The sequence below is a fragment of the Oreochromis aureus genome, linkage group 12, assembly GCF_013358895.1.
Source record: "Oreochromis aureus strain Israel breed Guangdong linkage group 12, ZZ_aureus, whole genome shotgun sequence".
Lineage (NCBI taxonomy): Eukaryota > Metazoa > Chordata > Actinopteri > Cichliformes > Cichlidae > Oreochromis > Oreochromis aureus.
This window is the reverse complement of record NC_052953.1, coordinates 33,543,513-33,569,534: the sequence shown is the minus strand read 5'-3', so window position 1 is coordinate 33,569,534 and position 26,022 is coordinate 33,543,513. Positions and strand designations below refer to the sequence as shown.

Here is a 26,022-nt window from a genome sequence, read left to right as displayed (position 1 = left end):
ATCAGGCCGAGATGGACAGATTTATGGCATTTCTCAACAGTGATGCGCCATTTGGTGGCAGATGCCTACATAACATTTAGCGGGCATCAGTGGACATCAATTAAAATTTTAACAATTGATGATGATTAGTAAGTCTGGTACCGACTAGTGATAACAGCAACAATTAGTCAGGTAGTCAACTAGTCATGCACATCTCTAGTGGCGGTGTATAGTTAAAAAAAAAAAAGCTAACGTCCAAGTACTTATGTTTTATTATTATGTTATGCTAAGGATAGAACTCACAAATTCTGTTTTATAAAGGATACAGCCCAACAGCTGTGCTCCCGGTCGCTGTCGCCATATCTGTGCTGGTGTATGTGTGTGTGTGTGTGTGTGTGTGTGTGTGTGTGTGTGTGTGTGTGTGTGTGTGTGTGTGTGTGTGTGTGTGTGTGTGTGTGTGCATTTTTGTCCAGTTATGGTAACCTTTGATTTCTCCACCCTACACTCTTTGTTTGATTGTGATTCATTTGGCTAAATATAAAATGATGAAAGTAAATTATGAAGTTGATATAGTTATTTTTATATCACATTTTATAGATAATGGATGACTTGATGCTACTTTTTCAAAGTAAAATCATATTTGTTAAACTAAACTTTTAATATGATGCAGAGGCACTTTTAATCAAACATTTAAAAAAAGTCATGGTCAAAGTGTAAAGCATTATTAAAGGAAGATGCATGTAGCCCAAGCAGTTCCAAGCAGGAGCCTTGTAGTGACAATCTGAAAAATCTGATGACAATTGTGAGTTATTTTTAACGACTCCAAAACAATTTAAATACATAAATAAATAAATAATGAAACTGTATTTCTAGTAAGACACTTCCCACATAGCAAGCAAGTCTGGCCCGGATCTGGTGTCAAGCCGGCACTGCTGGCTGACTTCTGGCATGATAAGACGTATGTCATCCAGATATGGGCTGGGCCAGGCATAGTTGGCACTGTTTATGTGATGGCATGCCATATCTGACTCGATTGTGGTTTGGTTTATGTGGCCCAGGCTCATAGAAAACAGGTCTTCCCCGGATCTGGCATCAAGCTGGCGCTTCTGAATGACCCCTGTCATGTCAGGGTGTATGTCAACCAGATGTGCGCCAGGTCTGGCAATGATGCCACTGTTTAGCCTGTTTGGCCATGTGTAAGCACATTGTGTGGGCCTGATCCAGGCCATACCAATTTTCCTATGTGGGTTAGAGTATATTTTTTTAAGTAAAATTTTGGTAGGAGTAAGAAGACCCACATTAATCTTTTGATATCAACTTGACTGTAGCACTGTAGCTTCTCTAGCTGCCATGTGAATATTGGATGTCATACCTCATTTCCTCCTTGCTTTATTTTCATACTAACCCATTGTAACACATCTCTTGTATGTCTACATAATAACATCATTTTCTCCACTGTTTTCTCTATTTCATCTTCACTCTCTGTGGGTCTCTATTATCACAACAAAGACTATGCTCTTTTTTGCACAACATTAAGGAAAAAGCCTTTCACTGAGTCAGCTTCTTTCTGTTTAGGTAAAGTGATTCATTTACAGAAAAATAATATTAAAACTGAAATTATATCCTGCAACTGAATAAAATGTGGCTGATAAAATTATTTACATTACAGTCTTAAAGGAGTTGTGTGTAACCTTGGTATTAATTGTTAAGTGAGCTGTGGTCATCATGTTGTTCCTTGCTTGTGGCACTACACTGCAAGGTAACATTGGATAAAAGAGTGAGAGTGATAAGACGTATATTAGATGGTGCTGATCTACACTATCATGGTGTACTTGTACAATGTAGGTCTACAACAACTAGAAGAACATTGCACATACTGTATCCCTCAGTATAATAGCACAAAAAGAGTTTGCAGAATCTAAATGTTAGTCTTATTTTTTTTTAACACTATTAAATGATTATATTACAGATATGATTTTGTGAAAATTCAAGCTATTTATAGCTAGCTAGCTTAAACCTAGCTAGCTGTGAGAGTCTGGTTATTGTCTGTTCCTAATCCCACATAGGAAAATTGGTATGGCCCAGATCTGACCCACACAATGTGCTTACACATGGCCCACATACCGCAAAGAGTGTTGGCCCTTTGGTGGCCCAGATCAGGTTTGCCAGATGTGGCCCACACATGGGCCAGTTGGAGACACACTGCTGGCCCTGTGCTGGCCCAGAACAGTTTCAGCTCTGCCCCCAGATGTCCGCCTAATGTGTACCTTAATCAAGCCATGTAATAACAACATGTGCCAGAACATGCAAAACAGTGCAAAAGTAACATGACGAGACTCTGTTCGGACAGCAAATAGACTGATTCTTACATAGGGCTTTTCTACTCTCTCTGGATTACTCAAAGTGCTTTATACAACATGCCACATTCACCGAATTACACACTTTCTCTAAACTGAGTACTTCCTGAGTACATTCATACTCATTCACACTCTTGACATGCAGACTGGAGGAGCCAGATATCGAACCACTAACCTTCCGATCAGTAGGTGACCTGCTCTACCTCCTGAGCTACAGCCACCCACTGGCAAAAATGAGTAAACCGTCACTAGGTTTTGGACAAAGTGTACACTCACAAACCTGTCAAACCTGTATTTGAAATTTAGGCTACCATAGCAGTATAGTATTGCAACATGGCATTTGGGTCTTCTAACTAAAATAGGAAAATAGGAACATAAACAGTGGCATCATTGCCAGACCTGGCGCACATCTGGTTGACATACACCCTGACATGACAGCGGTCAGTCAGAAGTGCCAGCTTGATGCCAGATCCGGGGAAGACCTGTTTTCTATGAGCCTGGGCCACATAAACCAAACCACAATCGAGCCAGATATGGCATGCCATCACATAAACAGTGCCATCTATGCCAGGCCCAGCCCATATCTGGATGACATATGTCTTTACATGCAAGAAGTCAGCCAGCAGTGCCGGCTTGATAGCAGATCCGGGCCAGACCTGCTTGCTGTGTGGGATGTTAGTTGATAAAGTACTAAATTTGGATAGCTACAGTGAGTTACATAGATTAGGTTTGGAGGTTTGGGTGAATTCGTTGATAAAATCATCAACACTCAGCAATTCAGCTGGCCGGTTAACCTAGCCTTATTTGCTTGCTAAAGTTGTCACTACCAAAGTAGTTTCTCCATTTTTCTCAATTTGTTTACTTTTATAGCTGACGCTGAGCTCCAGTTCCATTAGACTGAAGCATGGCCTTTAATGAATGATTCTTTCAGCCTCTGAAATTAAAAGCTTTTAATGTCCAAAAAAATGTTGAATTTTGCTGACCTATTCAGTATTGGACAAGAAAAGTGTCAGATTATTGCAGCAGAACATTATATTCCAAGCATTTCTCATCTTTTTGAATCCTAACACTGTAGGTGTTATGATTACCCACAATACAACTATGCTGCCCACAGTTTAGTTTGAGATTGTTTCAGGTATGTGTTGGACAGTATCTAATGTAGCCTTGACCCACAGTCACAGTGGCATTGCTCTTTTTAAACATTGTTTAGAGTACCTAAAATGGCAATTCCCATGCTTTAATGAATTAAATTAAATTAAATTAAATTAAATTAAATTATGTTGAATTTGAGCAACATAAATGGACATTGAGTGCCTGGCCATTATTTTTTTGTCCTATTCCCCTAGGCCATTACTTGAAGTGCTTCTTCAGGAATATGAGAATTGAAGGTAGCCTGTTTTTGTGTGTCTTGTGTCTCAGGTATGGAGAGCTCCAATGATGTGGCTTTGTACTCAGGCCTTGGAGCCGGCATAATCACCGTTGCAATCCTTGTGGTGGCTGTCATGCTGTACAGGAAAAATCACAGCGAGTACGGCGTGGACGTTATTGACTCCTCTGCGCTCACCGGGGGTTTCCAGTCTTTCAACTTCAAGAACACCAGACAAGGTAAGAGAGTGCCTTCGACAGCATGTTGACACGAGACAGCGACCACAAGGCCAAACGGCAGCATCATCACAGACCTTTCTGACAGGGCCACCAGGTGATTGATGGCATTTGTTTGCATCAAGCAGAATGCTGTGCAGCCTCCCTATCTGCTTAGGATTTATACCTCCATAATCAGCGAAAGAACTAGTCCTTCTATTTTGACAGACCTGCTCCTCTGTTATTGTGAAGTGGTAGATAATCAATCTCTGATAGACACCTATGCTACCACCCCTCCTCCCTGCAGACCACACATTTGAATGTCAGGCAACCAATATTCTCCATCAGATTACACTGGCCTAAGCCACTGATGGGTATGGAACAGTGAAGATCAATTCAATTTCTGTTGGGTGCAGCGGTAACTTTTGTTGCTTATACGACTGTGGCCATCTCAGACAGCCTCGCTACAGGCATCCACATGACCGTTCCTAACACTTCTGGGTTAGTGCATGTGATAGCCATGGCGCTGACAGGTGATTCATCCTCAGTGCATCGGTGAGGAGTCCCATCAGGGGCCTACACTATACCCTACAGCAACTCCAAGGCCTAGGGAGCCGGTCTAATCCCCCACCCGTTGTCATGGCATTGGAAAGGTGCGAGACAAAACACCAGGTCTACATTCAGCAGGTCATCAATCTATTTAAATAGGCCAGTTCTCCGTACGGCCTGCCTGCTGTGCCCTCGACCAGCCACAATCACTCCTTTCCATTTTCTATTGAAATGTAGAACACCTTCTTCCACATCTCTTTCCCACAGTTTGTTTTGAAGGAAGTTGTGGAGGCATTTTATACAGGCCTGCACGTTCCATGATTGCATTGTTAAAGTTTTACAATCCTTTTTATAAACATGGCAAGAAATTAAATGCTTCCTTGAGGATGGAAAGACCTTACAAAGTCTTTGTTTAATTGTATCTTAATAGCATTTTCATGCCCAGTAATTACTAGCAAGAAAAAAAAATGTAAACACTTTTAAGAAGTTCTTAAATGCTTTCGGATGGCTCTCTGCTATCAGAGTGCAGAATGAGTCTTTGGACCTGACCCTGTCTCTGTGCATTACTTCTCCTTCTGAGTGATTTTTAATCAGAAGCCCAATTCCAAACCTATCCCTCAAGGTATTCAACCTGAGGTACATTTCATTAACTTCTCTCATCTCACCACTGCCATTCCATTTTCGCTGCGCCATTCTTAAAGATGCACACTCAAGCGATAATCAGATCATTCTCCACTCGACCGGAGGGGAGAAAATTTAGCAGTGATCGAATGTCAGCTGCAGCGGGGTAATGTCCACCAGAGTGCGGCTCTGACCAAGAGCCAGAATATCAGCAGAGCCGCCCGTGGGTTCACTTGAAATGAAAAATGCATCTTTTTTATCCATTTCTTTGGGAACATCATCTTTAGTGGCAATTACCAGGTAATGTTACCCGCATCATATGTGCTGGTGCTTTGTCATTTGGAATGCAGGCGTGAGAGTGGTGAATGATAAAGTATGTTAAATCTGCAATGATATTAATACAGTATACTGCAGTGGTTTCCATATGGTACACAGAGGCACACTGGTGTGCTGTGAGCAGAACTGTAAATGGTAAATGGACTGGTTCTTATATATCGCTTTTCTACTTTATCTGAGCACTCAAAGAGCTTGTGAAGATTTTGTAACAATATATAGTTTTGTAATATTTACTTCATGAACATCTGTTCGTGCTTTTGCCACATGGTGAGGAGAGTATGACACCATATTCAAACTGTGGAGGAGAAAATCTATCATTTTCTTGTATTTAACAAAACACAAAAAAACCAACAGTGCAGACAACCCATTAGACGTTTTTTGGTAATAAAAATGCCAAATGTTAGATGGAAAAAAATGCTTGATGGTATTTTTTGGGTTTTTTGTTTTTTTGTTATGTCAGTCCGATACTCGTTTTCTGGCTCTCTTTTTGGACTTTATTGTTTCAGTTTTTCAGCTGACTTTCTCCTGCTTTTTGATTTTTTGTTTGTTGTTTCCCCCCTTAGCAGTGCAGGCTTCTCTTTCACGACAACCTGTTTCCTTATAAAGACAAATACGGACATGGCAGTATGCACATTGTAGGTGTAGCAACCACAAGCTGTTGATACAGAAACTGATTCACTAACATATTCTAACACTAACAGAACTGACCATGTTTCACAAAAACAGTGGTAATTTTTCAAGTGTACACACCTTTGCTCAGGGTACAGGGTACTCAGGTTACTCTTCCTGCCATCATCCTAAAAGGGATTTATATCTCCTCCTGGAATTAAACCAGCAACCTTTTACCTGTAAAAGAAAAAAATAAGGGATAAAGTTTTGAAAGAATAAGTGGAAAAGCAACACACACTCCAAAATGCTCATCACAAATCACATACCAGGTAATTAATGACTTCCCTAAAAATAAAACAACATTAGCCTCCTGCTTTGCACCCCTCGCCTGGCAACAGCTGGGCAGCAAGGACTCAATGACTTCACTGTTATCTTGGCTGGCTCATCGAGGGGCGCGGCACGTCTGCCAAATCGATGCGGCGTGCTCCTTGCTCTGTTTGGCAGCGTCGTCACATCTAATGGTCACAGATGAAGACGCCTCCCTCTCACCTCCCTCCGTAGGCTGCTGCTGGGTTCATGCTGGGAGATGAAGGACTCCCCTCATTTACAGAGCGGTCACATAGATCCTCGTGGCCCTCCCTCCTGTCCTTCAGGAAGACAACTGGGTGTCCAGAGGAGCTGACTCCAGCAGATGGATTATGGAGATCAAGCTGTGGGTGTGCTTGGTAATTAAATCTAACGCTCTGACCGTGGCTCAGAGCCCTGGACCTTCTGTCCAGGTTGTGCTCCCTTACCTCTGATGTAGCGGCTGCCTGCCCGGGCATGTTGTTTTAATTGCTGCTGGAGTTTCATTGGTCAGCTGCAAGAATTTTCAGGAGATGTGGCCTTTAAACCTGAACTGACCTGAATCAATGCTATCTGGTGACATCCAGATATTTGTATTAATTTTAAATATTAAAGCTGATTTTAATATTTTTTTCTTTTTTGGGGGGGTGAAATGACAACTCAGTTGAATGTACTCTGCTGCACTGTGCTGCAGACAGAGAGCCTGGATAATATTTAATCCATGCAAAGTAAGATGTTTTCCAGCTTTTAAACATCTTTGAATTTTTTCTTTTTTTTTTGCTTTCCTAAATCAAGGCATTAAAAAAATACCAGAATGGTACAATCTTGACCTTGTTTAGTTGTATCTGGGACAACAGTGAATTTCATTATCCCATGTGAGTGCTGTTTAGGTAGGGCTTTGATTCATTAGTTAAATGAGTTCCCTGAATAATACAGGTCCCTTGTGAGCAGGGCTTCTAGGTGACTTGTGTGCTGTCTTTCCATCTCTGTAGGAAACCCGTTGCTTCTCAACTCCTCCATGCAGCCAGACTTAACAGTGGGCCGGACATACAGCACTCCCCTCTGCTTCCAGGACAGCACAGATAAAGAGCTCTTTGACCCCCTGCCAGACATCAAGGTCAAAGTTCAGAGCTCCTTTATGGTTTCACTAGGTGTGGCCGAGAGGGCGGAGTTTCACGCCAAAGCTCCAGCTGAGACCTTCCCGCGAGATCTGAGCCGGGACTATTGCAGCACCATGGACAGAAGGAAGAAGGGCCTGCTTACCCTCAATGGGCCCTTCAGCTCCTGCAAAGAGCCGCTGAGGACCACCGGTGTGTTTGGTCACCATGGAGGGAGGCTGGTTGTGCCAAACACAGGTGAGCTTTACAGAAAAGTTGTTGGACTATCATGCAAAACCATAACCATAATTTTCCACCGGTTTTTTTGCTTTTCTTTTTTTTTTTTTGGTTTTTTTGCTTCATCTGTGCGTATTGAAAGCATAGTCTTTCTTTTTTGCAGTTCATTAAGACAAACAGCAGAGTGATTCTCTAGAAGGTGGGCAGGACTGCTTAGAAACAGGTCCACATCAGCAATCAGCAACCATTTTAGCTTTCTTTTAAAACAGAAAATTATTACTGTCTTAACCAAAGTGTATTCAGGGACCACCATATCAACGTATCATGAAAAAGAAAAAATCCTAGTGTGACACAGTAAAAGTATAACAAACCATCGATCGAATCAGAAACTATAAAGCAGGATTTACAGGTTACTGCTGATTGAACTTGAAGTTAAAGACTCTTAGAACGCTGTATTTCTTGTTGTACGAAGCAGCTAGGGTGTTTCTCAGAGGTCAGTGGCTCACAGAGGGGAAATAAAAGATGCGATGTGTCTGTCAGTTTAGTGTGAAAGATTAATCTCTTGACAGTAAAAGTGACTCAGCATCGTCTGGGGCTTCCCAAATACGCATCACATGTTCTCAAGCCGAGATAGAAAGTGTACACATAATGCAGATGCAATGCCAAGTTCAGACTACACAGTGGAAGCTGAGAAGATGTAGAGCAGTGGGTCCAAAAATAAGCATAGGGCAATTGTTTTATCCCCTGTAGCATATCATAGCTGACAACCACCGAAGCCACGTCTTAGACACCTCGTGACATTCTAACAAAAAGACAAGCCCGCCAGAACTGATATTTTTACCTTCTCTCGACCTCCTATGACAATCTCCACAATTTGTTTTGTGACATTGACTAATAGGAGCAGAGAGCTCTCTGGCTTGCATGGCAAAAGAAAGAATCCAGAGAACAGGCAGCCCATACTGTTCCAACTGAAAGGTCCACAGTCACAGAACAGCCATTAGCATACACACGAATTTATGCACAAGAATAGATTCTACATTTTGCTTTGGGAAGCCGGTCGCTGGCCCATCCCTACTTATGAAAGACTCTAAGCTGTGACCAGTTGAGGTCTGCCGTGTCTCTCTGACTCAAGTCACTGCAAGATCAGACAGAAATAGCTTGAATAGCTTGAAAGACCAACTCACTCCTAAACTCCAGACTCCCCAGAATATTAAGCTTTTTTTTTTGCATTTCTCCAGAGTATTGTTTCAGAGAAATACATTGAGGAGTTAAAGTTTCTGTTGTCTAAGGATAAAATGTTTCCATTATCCATCTTTTAAACTTTTTATGCTACAGTCACACTGGAAAAAAATTGTTGGCGACTGCAATGAACAAGTGACCACTCACAGTCAGTTGTTTCAAAGTGACTCTGGTGCGTCGAGACAGCAATAAAACAGCAATAAGGCGGAGTCCGTCTGATGGCAGACTGAGAGCAGATTTGTGACTGAATGGGGTCAAGCTGGCAATTACATGCAATCTGTCTGTGATAATATGGCAATTAACTGTGATAAATGGGCGAAAATCACAAATCTGTTGCCATCTACATATGCCGAAGTTCGCATTAAACCTCTGAAGTCAGAGTCATAATATGTGCTAACCCTAACCTCAATCCTACCTAATACTACCAACCACTACTATACAATCAGTTGGCAAGCTGTTGAGTTAAGTCCTCTGTTGCAAAGAGACATGTCGCAGACAAATTGCACTCATTGGCGCAGATGGACTCAGATTGATTGATGTGTGTTGGCAATCCATCTGCATTTATAAATTAGACAAGATTATATTCAAACCTTTGCCAGTCTTTGTCCAAACGAGATTGCATTCAGGTTGCCCCATGATAGTTTGGAGACAGGTTGCCTCCCACCAGCTGATGTGTACAATCACCTTGAGACTGAAAGGAATCCCTGCAACTACTTGCAGCTGGTTCCTGAATGTGAAGAAATTAATTGTAATCAACCATCAATTTTTCCTAGCTGCAAACAGGTTGCTGTTCTATTCTGGTGTAACAAAGCCAGGAGTGGCCACATGAATCTAGGGTTTCTAGCTGTGATCATGTTCAGATTAAAAGGGGGTGTTGGTATCATATGAACGATCACAAATATGGACTGGCAGCAGTCGCTGAATTTAAATGAAAAAACAAACAAACTATATGAAAAATCCACCGAAGGTAAAAACATATAATAAAAGCTGAAATCGACACAGCTGCTGTAGCCAAAGCAGTAGCCGGTGAGTGTGCATAATAGGAAAAGCAGTGTACAATATGTATAGAATTATAAAGCACTGTATGAGTGCACTGGAAAAAGTGCTATAAATAAAGTCCATTTAAAGCCCGGAGGCAAGGCTGGCAGAAATGCTGACCGTGTCACTTAACAGGCTTATCAGCGTCAGTGCCCCATCATTACATCAAGAGAAGATCTAGCTGTTGTTTGGTATTTGTGTTAAATTAATGTCTTTCTTTAATGTATTGCTCCTGTGGCAACCCTGGCAGTACTAACATGAGAGCAAGCAAACAGCAAATATAAAATCATTCAAACTACTAAATAGGTTTGCTTGCAAATTTTATAAAAGGTCAGCAATTGCAAGGCTTAGTTGCCCAGCCATTCATATGTTAGCCTGTCTGTGTTCCCCCGTGGGAACTATCCCACCACCATGACACTGAAAACCTACAGCAAAACCCGAAGCCACGTTGGTCACTAAAAGCCCTCCTGTGAATTATTTATTTACCCTCAAACTCATTAATTTTCAACTGACTACTTTTGTAGAATACTTTGAGTATAAAACTTAATTGATTTATAAGCGAAATTAAATGCAGGGCTTGTGCTCTACCTACAGCTATACCTATAAAGAAACATGCTATATACACACAGATTTACAAATAGATGTTTCCTGAATCGATGTTGAATATATATATAAAAAGTCATCAGTTGGAAAGGACAAAGAAAATGATCATGTAAATCACCTTGTCAAAGTTTGTTCTAAACAAATGGCACATATCATTAGTATATGACAACTATTAGTACACGAACACGCTCCTTAGACCCTGTAAGCTGTTGCTAAGATCCATCTGTGCTGTTGCCAAGGCAGGTAGCTGTTTGTTATTCCTCCACGTCCTCGTGGGCTCTCTCAGGCAAACGGGGGTCACGCTGTCATCATGTCCTGCCAACACAAATGGCTGGAGGAGTCTGCGTGAACTGTGCCAACCACTGCACTTACAGCCCTCTTCTGTGGTCCTCCCATATACACGGTGGTGTCCTTCGGCCTGCATGGAGAGGCAAAGTGAAATCAGCCTCCTGCGGTCGTCTTTCAGGCTGAAGGTCTGTGTGGAGAAGTCTTTGCTATCAAGAGCAGAACTCGCACGGTGTGTCTGCAGGGACTGCTGTTCATTAGACTGAACAGGCAGCCATACGCAGCACTTCACTGCAGATTACTGGAGCTCTCCAGTCACCTTAGTGATACAAACCAAAATAGCAACGTTCCTTACATCTGTTCAGCCATTTTTAAGGAGTGGATTCACACTACATCTCCCACACAAAAGCAGGGGACTTGCAGCTTTGAAGAATTAATTAAAATTTCATTAGAAACGAAAGACCGTGCAGCTGATTCTGTCTTTGAAAACAATGTCCTAAATTACTCTGGATAATTCACAAACCCCACTTTCAGCATTTTCAGTAGTTGTAACTATTTTCTACCAAAGAAATAAATCCTTTCACAGTGGCCATGAAGCTTAAGGAAGCACTCTTAATCACTTTAAAGGTACTTTTGATTGTTTAAACTTTCTAAATGAACAAAAACTATGAGTCTCAGAATTATTTGAGATAGTGTTAGCTTAACATTTGCACAAGTTACTATCATACTTAAGCAATTTATTTTGGTAGCTAGAAGAGCTTGGAGTTTGTTTATTTGTTTTTAAAAACTAATATGGAACCTGATTAATTAGAAACAATTCTTTCCAGATAGAAGTACAAAATTATTAAGGCAGAAAACCTTACTGTGTTTGTGGATGGAGCTTTAACCTACCTAAGGACACAAAAGTTAACCATGAAGCATTTGCAATGAAGCTGAGTATAAATCCTACAGCTGTGTAGCTATTGTAGCCTGTTTATTAGCTACATTAACCGTTCACTATGTGTCAGACTCATGGTGTAGTTAGAATGACTTTGTCTTGACATTTAACAGAATTTTTTCAAAGTCCCACATTTATGACACTATGTTCTTGCATGTTTGACATTTGATTTGCTTCAATGTTTCTAGACATCAGGAGATGCTTTCAGCTTTTCAGCTTGTCTGGAAATTATTTCTTACAAATCACAGAATTTTCATATATTAGGCTTCCTAAACCCTTTAGTGCTGACTGACTCTAAAGCACATCAGCCCCTTATATCCTAGTGTATTATGTTTGATATATACATTTTTTGTGAGTTTTTGAGACTTCTGCATATTCTGTGTGACTTTTTTCTGCACCAAAATCTGAAAAAATAGCACAATACATATGTATTGGATTTAGCAAATATGATGCAAATTAAAAGTCATATATTCTAATTAATGTGTAATGAATCTTTTTAAATTCTCTAAACACTTCATTTTCAAATAATTTGAATTTTCTGGCAATGATTTCATGGTTAGGGGTCTAAAATGGTCTTGAAGAAACTCACTAGCCTCACAACAATACAATTACAGACAACATGAAATACTTGCTCTGCAGGAGACATTCTTTATGTTGAAATATTGTGAATCCCAGTGCTGAACAATCCCATAGAATTCCCTGGAAAGAGGGATCATCCCTTTACAGTAGACATCTACCTGCCTGTGGTCTATCTAGCTTGTGGCATCTCAATTGAATGCTTCCAAAATACCTCACCAGAGAGGGCTCCAGGTGACGTCCAGCTCAGATCCCTTAACATCCCATCCAGAGCAGCAGTTACGTTCTGAGCTTCTTACTCTGTTCTTGAGTGGGATGTGAGGATGGGAACGTAGATTGACTGGTAAACTGAGAACTTCACTGCAAGTGTATACGAACACTAGATGATTCATACCGTGCCCAAACACATTTGACCCCCCACACTCCAGTACGTGTGACTAGTGTGATCATTCCATGCTGTGCCTCGATGCAGTTAAGTGAACTGGGATCTGGTGGACCTGGGTGTGGTTCAGTTGTTCTATGTTATGTAATCAATGTCTGCACCAAATCACAGAACTCCAGTCATCTTCATCTACGTCTGCCTCTGTAAAAGTCACATTAAGTAATTTACAAACATCTGAGCAGATCGTGTCTCACTGCTTCCCTAATTAAGTCATAAAAATCACAAACCTGGTGCTCTGCAAGATCACGTTTCAAGGGTGCAAATGTGTGTGAGAGAGAGAGAGAAAGAGCGGATAAGAGGGATGAGTTGAGATGCTGAGACAAAGTGAAGTGCACTTGGGCCATGAAGTGGCCGTGGAGGAGTGGTGAGTAGGTACAATGGTGCACAGTGCGAGGTAACCGTGCCTAGCATCGGTATCCCCTAAGGCTCAGCTCCTTTTTAAACAATGTCCAAATCACTACAGACACAGAACCAACCCACCTGTCACTCTGCCGCCATCCATTTGTCATGAGCAAAACGTTGAGAAACTCAGGCTACCTATGAAGGGGCCAGTTTGTCTCAACCATGCACAAAATGAATTTCACAGTATAGTAAAAAAAGAAAACTGCTTTTCAGTGTTTCCACAGTACAGAGCTTTCACATTAAATGGCCATTGTTGGCTAGTGAGATTTTTTATTTTTATTTTTGTCTAATTGGGTAATGAGAACTCTTACAGCAAGGCATTTAACTACTCAAGAAAGACAGTTGCAATTGACTCTTCCTACCACCAGCGCAAGCTCCCCAACATGTGAAACACAGCTTTATTAAACACAGACAAACTCTAAAGAATGCCCATTTCAGACATGGCCAAGTTATTACAAATACACACTTTCCATAAAGCTGCCAAAACCCTTTATCTGTCATCTCCCTCGCTGCTCCTCTGAACCTCTTATTTGTAAAGCAGGGCCTTTATATGCTCGCTGCACTTCAGTGTGAATGCTCTGCCATTCACACTGCGGCAGATGAATAGTGTGAAGCAACAGAGGATGGGCAGTGTTGATCTTTTGACATGCTGTGAAAAAAATCCACTTGCTTTTTCAAAGCTGTTGTGTAGCTGGCTGGGAGATCAGAGTGAAAAGAAAGAAATGTTTACAGCTTTACTTAAATCACATATTGATTCAGTCACTTATTTTCTGTAGCCATTTGTGTATATTCAGGCTGATCAGCTAAGCTCTTAGACTACTAAGACCTCAGGGGAAAAAATAACAGTGTTTACTCAGATTATGTAGGAATAACAACCTCCTACACATTTTACTGAAAAACTTCAGTTTTGTTTACAGAGAAACAGGTTTTACTCATTGTGACCCACTGGCCACTCATCTTCATATTTTCCCCACAATTCCTAGATCTTTCCTAACAAAGGATGTTTACCTCTTTAGGCGCTTTTTAACATTTCTGTTTTTCCCTTAATTTTCAGCGCATACGTGGATATTTTCATGATTCACCAACAAAAATAAATAGCAATATATTTTGCAAATGTTATTCTGTACATGGTCATTATGGCACATGAGGTATATCAAGCAATGCTTGAGCTACCAGATAAAAAAGCATGTGGTTAGACCATATTTTTGCTGAACATCTTAAACATGCCAGTAATAAGCTGGCATCCATTTCTTTCCATCTGTTTTACTGGTTGCATGATCCATGGCTTGTTGCCAGACCCAGTGTTATCTGTTCTGTTAGTGCCGATCATTAAGGATTAGGCTAGGAAAGTCAGCAGTCATGATAACTACAGGCCAACACTATTAGTGAAGACAACATCAAAAGTTTTAGAAAGAAACTGGCTCCATAGATTACATATGTTCATTAACTTCACTTATAATCACTTTGGCTTTAAACTCAAGCATGGTGCTGATTTTTGTATATATTCTTTGAAATAAACTTTAAACCAATATATAAGACAGAATTCATCACTTTTTATGTGTTTTTATCAATGCCTCCAAAGCTTTTAAGTGTGTAAATTATAAAGTTACTTGCTAAGCTGAGTCAAGGAGGGGTGCCAAATACATCATGAAATTTCTGGTTTAACTGTAAAAGACAAGCAGACATTGCAAGCTGTTGCATTTCAGCCCTGTTTGGAGTGAGTGATGGTGTTGGACAAGGAGAAATTTTGTCCCCAATTCTTTTCAGTGTTTATGTTGATGATTTGTCAAAGAAATTGAGAGCCTATATGGGATGCATGGTATTTTATTGACCCATTTTATGTATACAGATGATCTTGTTGTCTTTAGTCTTTCACATACGTTCTCCTTACTGTACGACGTTTAACATGATATCAGATACAATGTCTGTAAAAGAGTGCTGTAGATTTGCAGAACCAAGTAAGGAACAAATATCAAAAGATTTCCAAAGATCAAAGATTTCCAGAGTTGAAATTGTCAGATAATCATTTTACTGTCGGATATCTTGGACGTCTCACATCAAATGTCAGATGATGATGATATTTAATGGAAATGCTGGATGAAGTGTGCATACCTCTTAGGTAAATTTAATGCATATGTCGATAGAGAGACCATTTCTTCATTCAGAACATATTGTTCACCTTTGTATACGAAAGGCCTTTGGACGAATTATAGGAAAACAAGTTTAAACTTCATGTAGCTTTTATTGAGGCTTTGAGGTTATTACTGAATAAACTGAGATGGCTCAGTGCAAGTGAGATGTTTGTAACTGCTGGAGCCACTACATTTAAAGTTTTATTAACAAATCTCATTGATAAATCTATTTGCAGGCATATGAAGCAGATACAAGGTTTGGCACCACAGGTTATCACTCTTCATTGTGGAGACACTGGTATAGTTGCAGGAAGGTGATTTGGGTGTATTTTTATTTGTTTTTCTCTTGTTTTTGTGTTATTGTATGTGATTTGTTTTGTTTTTATGGACATAAAGATTGACTGAATAAAAATTGATTGATAGTCATGAAATTATGTTGCAGCCAGATGCTGCTGATCAAATACACTTGATTAGCTTTATCATCAGCAAGGCTGAGCACCTTTATATAGGCATATAGTTTGCTGGTCTGGACCTGTCAGGTGGACGTTCCAGCAAATTCATCCTAAGGTCAGAAAAGCAGGAAGCTGATGGGTTTTCACAATGTAATGTGAAGGGATTTTTTTCTTTAATTGTTTATATCATTTTTTTGCTATTGTTAAAGTAACTTTTCCATCATCACTATAGGTCATCAAAAAAGAAAAGAAAATGCAGTTGAAAGAATGGTCTGGACTTTTACATCAAAAATGCAGAGCCACACACTGAAATGAGAGAGCAGCCAAAAGTAGCTTCTTACTTTGTTTGGTCATAAGAGGTTGAATTACATGGTTAATTTTTTTAACAGACTTGGGTCAAAAGTATTTTTTTAACCAGTTCTGTGGCTGAAGGGGAAAAAAGTGTAGTTTTTTTAAAGAGCGTACAATCATATGACAAAAAGATCTGTTGCTAAATCCCTTAACATCTGACTTGTGTAGCCATGTTTAAAATGAGCCCCATTGTGCTGGAAACTGTGTGCATGAACATGATTGCTGTGTCAACACAAGCACAGGTTTAGCTTAGTTAAAACCTTCACTTATTTTGTACATGATCAGAGTCATTGTCTGCTTCTCATTCATAGCAGCTTCATGTAAGCTTACATGTAAACAATAAATGGCTTTGGAGTTTCCCTCACTAACATTATCTGTACCAACAAATATCCAATAAATATATAAAATGCGTTTGCTAATTGGCTGAAATTCAGAAGTGAAATACTAAAACAGCACTCAGTGCCTGTTTGCTTCAGTCACACATAACTGCAGGCTAAATTTTGATTACTTGAATACACTAATTAGTTGTTGTTGCTTCTTTTAAAAAAATCGATAAATAAGAAAATCCAACTGATTTTTGCAAAAAATATTTGTTTTATAATTTTGTAGGGACTGTTAAAGAGCTGCATACAAATATTCTATCAATAACTCCAGTGCAACTCAGTCACAATAACTCCCACAGCTCTGCCTGCTTACTACACTTTTTTTCTACAAGTTTTGTTTGCTAACCCATTAATTTGTTATCTTTCTCATTCACTAACAAGAAATAACTTCATAGTTTATTTAAAATGCATATTTGTGTCATTGATTCCCCCTCATCAGTATGGAAATTGTTGCTCTGTTTTGTAGCACTTTGTACTCAGGACGGTTATATAAAAAGTAAATGCTTCAATATAGCTAATTAGCGATAATAAGCTACATTTATATTAAGTTTTCTGACTCTACATCCTCCCAAAGCCTAGCAAAGTCAAAAATGCTTACTGGTGACCAACAGGGCAAATTTACAGATGTAGTTTCAGTGGGACTTGAAACGGAAATGATTGCACCCACACAAGGAAAGTAAATTATTGGCAGAGAGAATAGTTTCACCACCAAATTTCTCTGTTTAAAATTCCATCATGACCAGAACTTTGTAATGAACTCTGTGATGTCTTATATCTGAACTCTCCAACACATAGCAGTGTAAAGTAGACCATGTGGACTGGTACCAGACAACACATATAGTTGACTGCAAACCTTAAACTGCAGCTGCTTGGAAATTTTTGCACTAAAGCAAAAAAAAAAAAGACATAAGGTTAATAAAATTCATTTTTTGTCACTGTGATCTGCTCACTGAAACGTTTTCCCATTGAACCATGACAGTAAAAAGCATCTTGACCTCCACCAAGCAGATTCTTTGTCTAAATATAGAAATATTTTACCAGGCTGGGATGAAATTTAAATAATTCAATCCAATCAGTGTTTTTCAATTCAAGCTCATCTATATAGCGCTAAATTGAAACAATAGTTGCCTCAAGGCTATTTATATTGTAAAGTAGAGACTGTAATAATGGAAAGAAAACCCCTATGAGCAAGCACTTGATGATGGTGGAGGAAAAAACTCCCCTTTTAACAGGAAGAAACCCCGTCAGATTGATAGGCAGGTATTTGCTGTGACCAGTTAGGGTTGAGTGGATGGAGACAGGATGAAAAGTTTGAAGTACAGTAACATCCATCTATTTCTATCTTTGCTAACAACCAGTCAAAAATCAGAAATCCGCAAATGCCAGTGCTTCACCGAGTCCTCCCGAAATACTCTAGGCTGTCTTATAGCTAACTCTATAGAAAAGTAGCATTTATGCCCTCATTTGCTCATAATATGTGAACAGTTTAGATATGCCAAAATAAGCCCTTTTTTACTGTACTCCTGTTGAAAATCAGCATGAATATTATAACACTTAGAAGCCCAAGTCTAGGTCACTTTTTTCTTTGAAGTGAACTGAAGCGCTCATAAATATCTACATAACCCTAGCATGTATGACATGCTCTTATTTTGCCCTATGCTGTCAGGCTGCTGGTGGAGTTGCTGCTGACACAAGTGTGTGTGTGTGTGTGTGTGTGTGTGTGTGTGTGTGTGTGTGTGTGTGTGTGTGTGTGTGTGTGTGTGTGTGTGTGTGTGTGTGTGTTTGTGTTTTTCAGGGGTCAGCCTCCTGGTGCCTCATGGATCCGTGGCTGAAAATATGTCCTGGGAGATGTACATGGTGATCAATCAGGGAGAAGCAAGGTGAGGCCACAGTTTACCTAAATATCATCTGAAGCATCTGTCTGCCTGTCACTCTCTCTCTATCTTATCATCCATCTGCCCTGACTCTCCATCACCTGTCCTCACTGTCCTGCTTTGCTCTAATTATTTACCATTTTCTGTTACTTTGTTTGCAGCTGCAGTATCAGCGCTCTGTCATTGGGGGATGAAGGAATTCGATTTAGGCTTTCTGACTCAGAGAAATATGTTTTCTTACTGCCTGTTGTCTGTGTTGAGTTGAGCTTAATGAGCCCGTGTTTTTGTTATCATGTCTGCTTCACTTCTGTCTTCCAAGTATGAAATTTCAACCCCACCCCCCAAAAAAATTAATTAAATCAAGCTTTTTAAAGATCAGTTAGAGGATTTCATGTCACTGTCTCTAAACATTTTAAGAGGATAGCAAGTCAGTCTGAGTGTAACACACATATGCTTGTGCTGTCTTTCATACTATTCACACAGCCTTTTAGAGCCAATATGAGTAGTTGTTTATGATGTGTCTGAGCTGGTAGGCTGACAAATCTTGTATCAAACAAAGACTACAGATACTCTTCTTAGGCTAAAAAAATACATTGATAATGAAAGGAGCCTTCACAAGATATTACACATCAGACTCTTTTTTTTCCATCATGGTTTGTAGTAGTAAGGCTATAAAACTGTTCTGGAGGAACTTTGTTTTATTACTGATTAATAATGGATGGTTGAGCTGCTGAACCATTAATGCTTGACCCTGTACTATCTCCTGTAAATAACATATGGAAAGCAAAATGCAAAAAAAAAAAAAAAAAGTTTCCTGAAAAACCATTCATCAGGAAAGCTGTAATTATTTTTTACCGGTAATGCAATCAAAAGGTTTTGATTTGCAGGTTTTGATTCTGAAATGCAGAATGCAAAAACAAACGCCTGCACTGATGGAAAAGAAGGTGGGAGCACATCTAAAAAAATGGAGACACTAATCAAAAGGAGAGTTTGCTTTTGTTGAAATTAGGGATTTACCTCTGTCTTTGAAAACTGTCTTTGATGAATGGTTTGCTCTCAAGTAAAATATATGTGACTAAATCCAAAATAAATTAAATGTCAGACAAAATAAGAAATGCCAGGGTTACTGCGAGTGTACTACAAATTACATTCCCCATGTTCAAAGTTTTGGCTAAACACATTAGCTAACTATCATTTTAATGTTAGCTAACGTACCTTAGCTATAAGCCTATAAGCTTAACAATTGCTGTTAAACATTTTTTATGTTAGGAGCTTGAAAAACTATAAAGAAGTCATGTCAAGAAGAAGTCAAGAAAGGTAATAAAGAATCAATTGATGGAAAGGCAACCTGTCTCAAACCAGTTGTAGCCCCGCACTGACTGACTGCAGCTTGGCGTCAGTCTCAGACAGATTGGCCAAGGATTGTAAATAATTGTCTAATTTCTAAATGGAAACAGATGGCAATACATTGCAGTCAATCTATGTCAATCAACAGAGGATTTGACTCAACTGGTTGCCAGCTGGTTGCATTCTATTGTGTTATTTTCCCATCCTGCAGTAACTATGTAACTATTTTTGGAGGAAATTCTTGAATTCTGTTTCAGATCCATGAGTTTCTGCATGGAAGCTGTTACAGTAAATTTCTGGGTCTATAGATGACAAAAAGTTTGCAATCTTTGCTAATTTATCACAGTCAATCACTTTATTATCATAGATGTAACTGTAACTGCCAACTTGACCCCATTCAATTGCAAACTTATAACAGACCGACTCCACCTTATTACCAACTGATGGCGGCGGGTGGCAGACCTGGTTCCTCTCCAAACTCTATTTATATGCTATAATCACTTCGCTCGAGTGACTATAGCATTAATGTCAGTACCATATTATTGGTACGATATGTATCAAGAAACTTTTGCTTGTTTTTTGCTGTGGCCCTCTGATCATTAACAAACCGACCAATCGACCTTGCTACAATCACTGCCGCTCAGTAGTTCAGCACATTTTTTTTCATTTCCAAAAGCACCTGCTTAGTATAGTTTTTGACCAGCAGGAAATAATGCATTTGTTTCCTCTAGATAGTATTTCAGGCTCCAGAAAAGCTACAGCTACTGTATAAGGGATGTTTTCCTCCTCTTTTTGGACAGTTTTGAGGCATTAACATTTGGGCAGCTAGCTGTAGCTGATCCATTTCACCTCTGCTAATTTAAGTCGCTAAACTTGGCTATGTTAGTGGTGTTGGTGGACTTATGGAGAATCTTTATTGGAACTACCTGATAACACAATTTGTGCCTCAGTTTTGGTGAGTAATAACTCACCAGGTAATTAATCAGCTGCTTAGTACTAATTAGTAAGGATGCAACTTGGTAATCAGGCTTGCTAGTGTTAGTAGTTGTAGCAATGATAGTGATCGTAAAGGCGTGTTACAAAGCCATCAAAAATAAACAAATGAATATATTGGCAACCACTTGTACAGCTTGTACAGAAGGTAATGTGTGTGACCCTCCCCAAAGCCATCTCTGCGTCCATGTGTGTTTACCCTCAGGCTATGTGACAGATGGGCCTATCTCCCTCTCTCTTTAGGAGCCCTCTTGGTCTCTCGATATGGGTGTTCATTTCCAGAAGCCCCTCACAGGTGGTAGTGTGGGCTTTGATGTTCTAGCAGCTGTGGAGAAACTCAAGTTTACACCACACGACCCAGGGGGGACTTTGCAATGGAGTCCTCTATTTAGATAACTGACTGATAAGAAGCAAAGTCAAACGTCCAATCCTCCAATGCCTTTCCCATCCTCGTCACTCTGAGAGTCAATATGTAGTTATGTACTCCACTCGGTGTCAACAATGTGGCGCTCTGGGAGAGAGTCACGACCCGGGAAGCTTGTTTAAACGATGATGAATGCAGTGATGAACGGAGCTTGGTTGCGCTGATGGACATGCACGACAGAATAGAAGGCACATATTTCTCTTGGGGCCTTTCATCTTGGCAGCACGTATATTATGCATTCTGATCACGGCTAGGTAATGACCCTCAGATGGACTGAGCTGTCTCCAGGGGGAAAGTTTGCACGGTCTTCCTTGTGGAGATTCACAAGGGTTTCTAGTTTCCTCTGAAATGTCACTGTTTATTCACACGGCTCCACTTGAACAAAGTAGCAAAAGAGAATAGAACCTACAAAATGACAGGGATGTAGCTCGCCTTGACGGGAGCCACTGACATAATAAGATGCGAACAGGGGTGGAAAGAGTGAGTTATGCCTGTCACGATGCAGATTTTCTGTATTTGAGGTTGATTTTCAAAGCAGTCACTCAATTTTCCATTACATGTTTTATACTGATGTTAAAAATTCAGCACAGCTCTTCTTTGTCCTCTATAGAGTTACACAATTATACACAATACATGGAAACCTCTCAATCTCAGAGCTTTTTAAGAAGTCCTGTAAACACAGAATCATGATAGAGTTTAGGAAAACTGCTTTTTTACATCCATAGTCACCAGACAGGTAGAAACTATGTAAAATATAAATGACACTTATGCAATATAAATTGATACATAGTAAAGATAAATTATGAATCATGGTAAGTTAAAAATGATCACAGATCTGCTGTGCCAATGTCACTGTCTGGCCTTTGCTTCATAAAGTAATTTAAAGGAAGAAGAGTAAGTCCATGCAAAACCTATTTTTCATGAGTAAAGATGACTGTTTTGTCCAGTTGCATTTAAAAATTAATATTTTGACATTCATTAAATAGATAATTGATTAAAAGAGACAATAAAAGTGACTCAATTATAGACCTCTATGGGAGATTTTAACTTATTAACACATTACTCTCTTGGGTTCAGATATGTTTTTATACAGGTAACACTTCAAAAAGTGTTAATGTAGTGTTACGTCACCAACACAATATGTCTTGGTTTACACTAAATCATAACAATAGTTGCCTCAGAGTGCTTTATATCATATACAATAATACAATTAAATGACCCACTATGAGCAAACACTTGATGACAGCGGAAAGGAAAAACTCCCTTTTAACAGGAAGAAACCAGGCTCAGGGAGAGGCAGGGTGAGGGGAGGGTGATGGGATGAGCACTCCCCTCAAAAAATCATTTGACTTTATCTAGAAAAACAGTATTCTAATTTGGTGGAATGATAGTGTGTACTCAATTTAGGCAAATGTAGCCTTTATTTAGGTCAGTAACTACCCATTATTATTTTTTGCTACCTCAGGCATGACCAGGAGGAAAAGCAAATAGATAATTAGCTTTGTATGTTTCTTTATATTTTCAGGTTACGGGTAGCACTCTTTCCTAGGTCCTGTGACAACTGTATAGCATGCTCCATGGGGTCTTTGAAAGTCCTTACAGGTGTAAATCCTTATGGTATAGAGCTGCCCTCATCCCCTCCTTTAGATTCCTACCTGCTAGCAGAAAGCGTTTACTTTCTCCCACCATCTTTTCTACCTTTGAAACATTCAGTAAATATGTCAGGCTGTTTTGTTTCAGCCACAGCTTTTCATGTCTTTATTTTTTTCCCCTTGCTCCTCATGCACTGAAAGATATTTACTGTTGACAGCCATATTTCTTCTGGTGGCCTGTTAACTTTGTCATCTCGCCATCTGTTAATCACCGTCTGCAGGCCAGTGGACATCCGCAGAATTGTATCCTATTCTTTCCCACTACAGTGTCTTGCACCCAACCCCCCTCCAACCTACTTCTCCACACACTCGCAGTCCTATTAAAGCTACTTTTTTCTTGAAGCTTTTCAAAGGCTCATCTAAATCTTCTGAAGTTGCGGTTTTGCTTAGGTCAGACATATTCGCTTTTGCCTTCAAGGTTTTATGAGCACTTTGTATTGTAAGATAAATCCTTCAACCTACTGAGGCAGAAGCAGCTTTGTTCTCGTAGGAAAATTACTTTTTTCTGATGAAATTATATTCCACGGATGTGCTTTATGAAAGAGGCCCAGGTGAACATTCAGGGTCTGGTTTAGTATATTGTTTATAAGTTTTTAATTCATAAATCACAGGAACAGACCCAGCAGCGCTCACAGAGTAAATTGCAGGATTGGTTTTATAGAGTCTGAGGGCTAAAAACTGATTATCTGTTATACATAGCTGTCAGTGCACCAGTGCATAGGTGTGACACGACTTCCTGCTTGGATGCCTGGCCCTCTGGTTAAAATCTGGGCTGCTTCCACTCTGGCTGTCCAAACTGATCTGTTTATCAGGATGGAGAGCCTTTTCAGCGCCTGCTTTAAGCAGGTCCAGTCGTGGTTGGGAGATCCCACTGCACAGTGTTCTGGATGAACACATTGTACGTGGTTTCGGTTCAGGGCTCACAAATCCCACTGTCCCTACCAAGGTGACATTACACTTTAGAAAAAAAGTCTTGTCTTCATCAGGACAGAGCTCCATCTTCATTTGAAATGTTAGGCTCAAACATAGATGAGGAAATCTGCAGTATGATGAGGAAGATGAGATCTGTCCTGCCTGTTCTGATGCTGAGCCTAATGAGCCTAATATTTAATATTATCATTCAGTACTAGAGTATATTAATGACTTAAGTCTAATGGTTTGTGCTTTGTTTCTCTATTTACCATGAGTGTTTAACAATGTATAGGAGCTCAGCATTAATCTCATTAGTAAAAAACATTGTCACATCATGCTTACTGTGCTGTACTTACTTGTAGGTGTACATGTGAGTGTGAATGGTTGTCTGTCTCTCTGTGTTAGCCATTCAGCAGACTGACGAGCTATGGGAGCTGGGATAGATTACAGCCCCCATTCGAATTGGATAAGTGGAAGAACATGGATAAATAAATTTCTGTGCATGTAGATGGCAACAGCATTTTTCACAAATTATCACAACTAATCACCATATTACTATAAGCAGATTGCATTTAACTGCCAACCTAAGCCATTGCAAATTGATGTCAGAGTACAGCAAACTGGCTCCATCATAATGCAATTTTATTAACAGGGGTGCACATAAGTGGTCCGCAGGTGCGCATTCGCTGTCAAAATAAAAGATGCGCATCAGATAAGAAGTTGCAACGCTCGTTTGCGTACATATGAAAGGCACTGTTTTTGTCCGCTAGATTGGGATTTTCACGGCATATTCTGCACCACATCTCTGTGCGTTCATCATTTGTTTGAAGCCAGCTCACCTCCTGCAACCACTTTTCCGACAGTACGCGCTTCTTTTGCGGTTCGGACTCCTGACATTTCTTTGGAGGTGGAGGAACCCCAAAGTAATTGCTTAAAGGAGCTTGCTTCTTCGACATCTTTAAAAATTCTAAACAAACATCTGTCCTCCTCCAGAAAATCTTATGTACGCAAACGCGCGTTGCAACTTCTTATCTGGTGCGCGCCTTTTATTTTGACAGCGAATGCGCACCTGCGGACCACTTATGCGCACCCGTTTATTAACATCTTGGCACACCAAAGTTGTTTTGAATATGGCTACTGACTGCGAGTGGTTGCAGACTTTACCTACGTCTTTGAATAAAACCATCTCAAAGGCAATTAGATCTCTGCGTTCAGTCGTAATAAATTTGGGCATCAGCAACCACTGTTTTCCCTAATGTGAAAAGGCACACGTAGACTCAATCAAGAGAACAACAAAAGCAGGGAGAAGAAAAAACGAGGAAGGTAAAAACACAGAAAGCCACATGAGGAATTAACCTTCAGAATAAAGTAGAAAGTAACTAAAAGTGTAGCCTGGGGGGAACACAAAAGGCACAGAGATAAAAAAAAAAAAAAAAAAAAAACCCATTATGACAGGAATTAGAAGCAAAGATCATTTTAGGAAGGGATTCATAAATCACTTATCTGCTGTACAAAAGCAACAGAAATAGTGCTTCAACCTTAGCAAAATATACCATTGTTTGTATGCTAGCTTCACAAGTGTTTCAAACATTTATTTCAATAGTTACAGTAATTTGGTGTTATTTTTAGCAATCTGAGCAGCGCTCTCAGTGATAAGTGACCAAATAGCATGTTGAGTTGTTTCAAGTGATTAGCCTTGTTCCTTGCTCTCATTTTCCCAGTCAAGTGGGTTGTAGTGCGCCAAGGTCCTGGGACTAAAGATGAAGTGGTCTCAAAGTTAGTTGAATAGCGATTGTAATAGCGTTACAAATCAATGCTTAATGGTGCTTTTTTTTTTTTTTTTACTCGTTGCACAAATTGGTGATTCAAGTTATTGTTAATGTTCTCCAGAACAGTTATTTCAATCAGCTACTGTAGCTTTCACAATGCTGTTTTCCTGTTGCGCTGCATTAGAGATTTTGCAGAGTTAAAAGGTTGGTCTCCTAGAGCCTGTTTGATTAATGTATCCATACACCACATAAGGTGCCTGCATTAACTTAAAATGGACAAAAGCACAGTGGGACAAACAGGTGGGAGACTACAAGCAAATAGAGGTGAAGCTAATGGAGTGAGCTAATGTGTGCATTTATTAAGTCTGCCGTCACCACCCCCGACCCAGTCTGCCACTTTGCGCGGCTCCTGGGGTCCCCGAGGAGTGAATCACTGCTCACTTTAAATAATGCACCTCCTCTAGGCGCTCAAGAAGCTGCCGTATAGGGCCCTTCATCGT

The 26,022-nt window shown here is 39.9% G+C and overlaps 1 protein-coding gene across 1 annotated transcript in view; it reads left to right on the top strand.

Moving 5' to 3' along the window:
- The window catches only part of unc5db (unc-5 netrin receptor Db), a 274,738-nt gene that overhangs the window by 184,194 nt on the left and 64,522 nt on the right, over positions 1-26,022 (top strand). Inside the window, exons 9-11 of the mRNA XM_039620435.1 lie at positions 3,756-3,941; positions 7,370-7,732; positions 18,347-18,431. Coding sequence (XP_039476369.1) covers positions 3,756-3,941; positions 7,370-7,732; positions 18,347-18,431 — 634 coding nt within the window. The remainder of the gene's footprint in view (positions 1-3,755; positions 3,942-7,369; positions 7,733-18,346; positions 18,432-26,022) is intronic.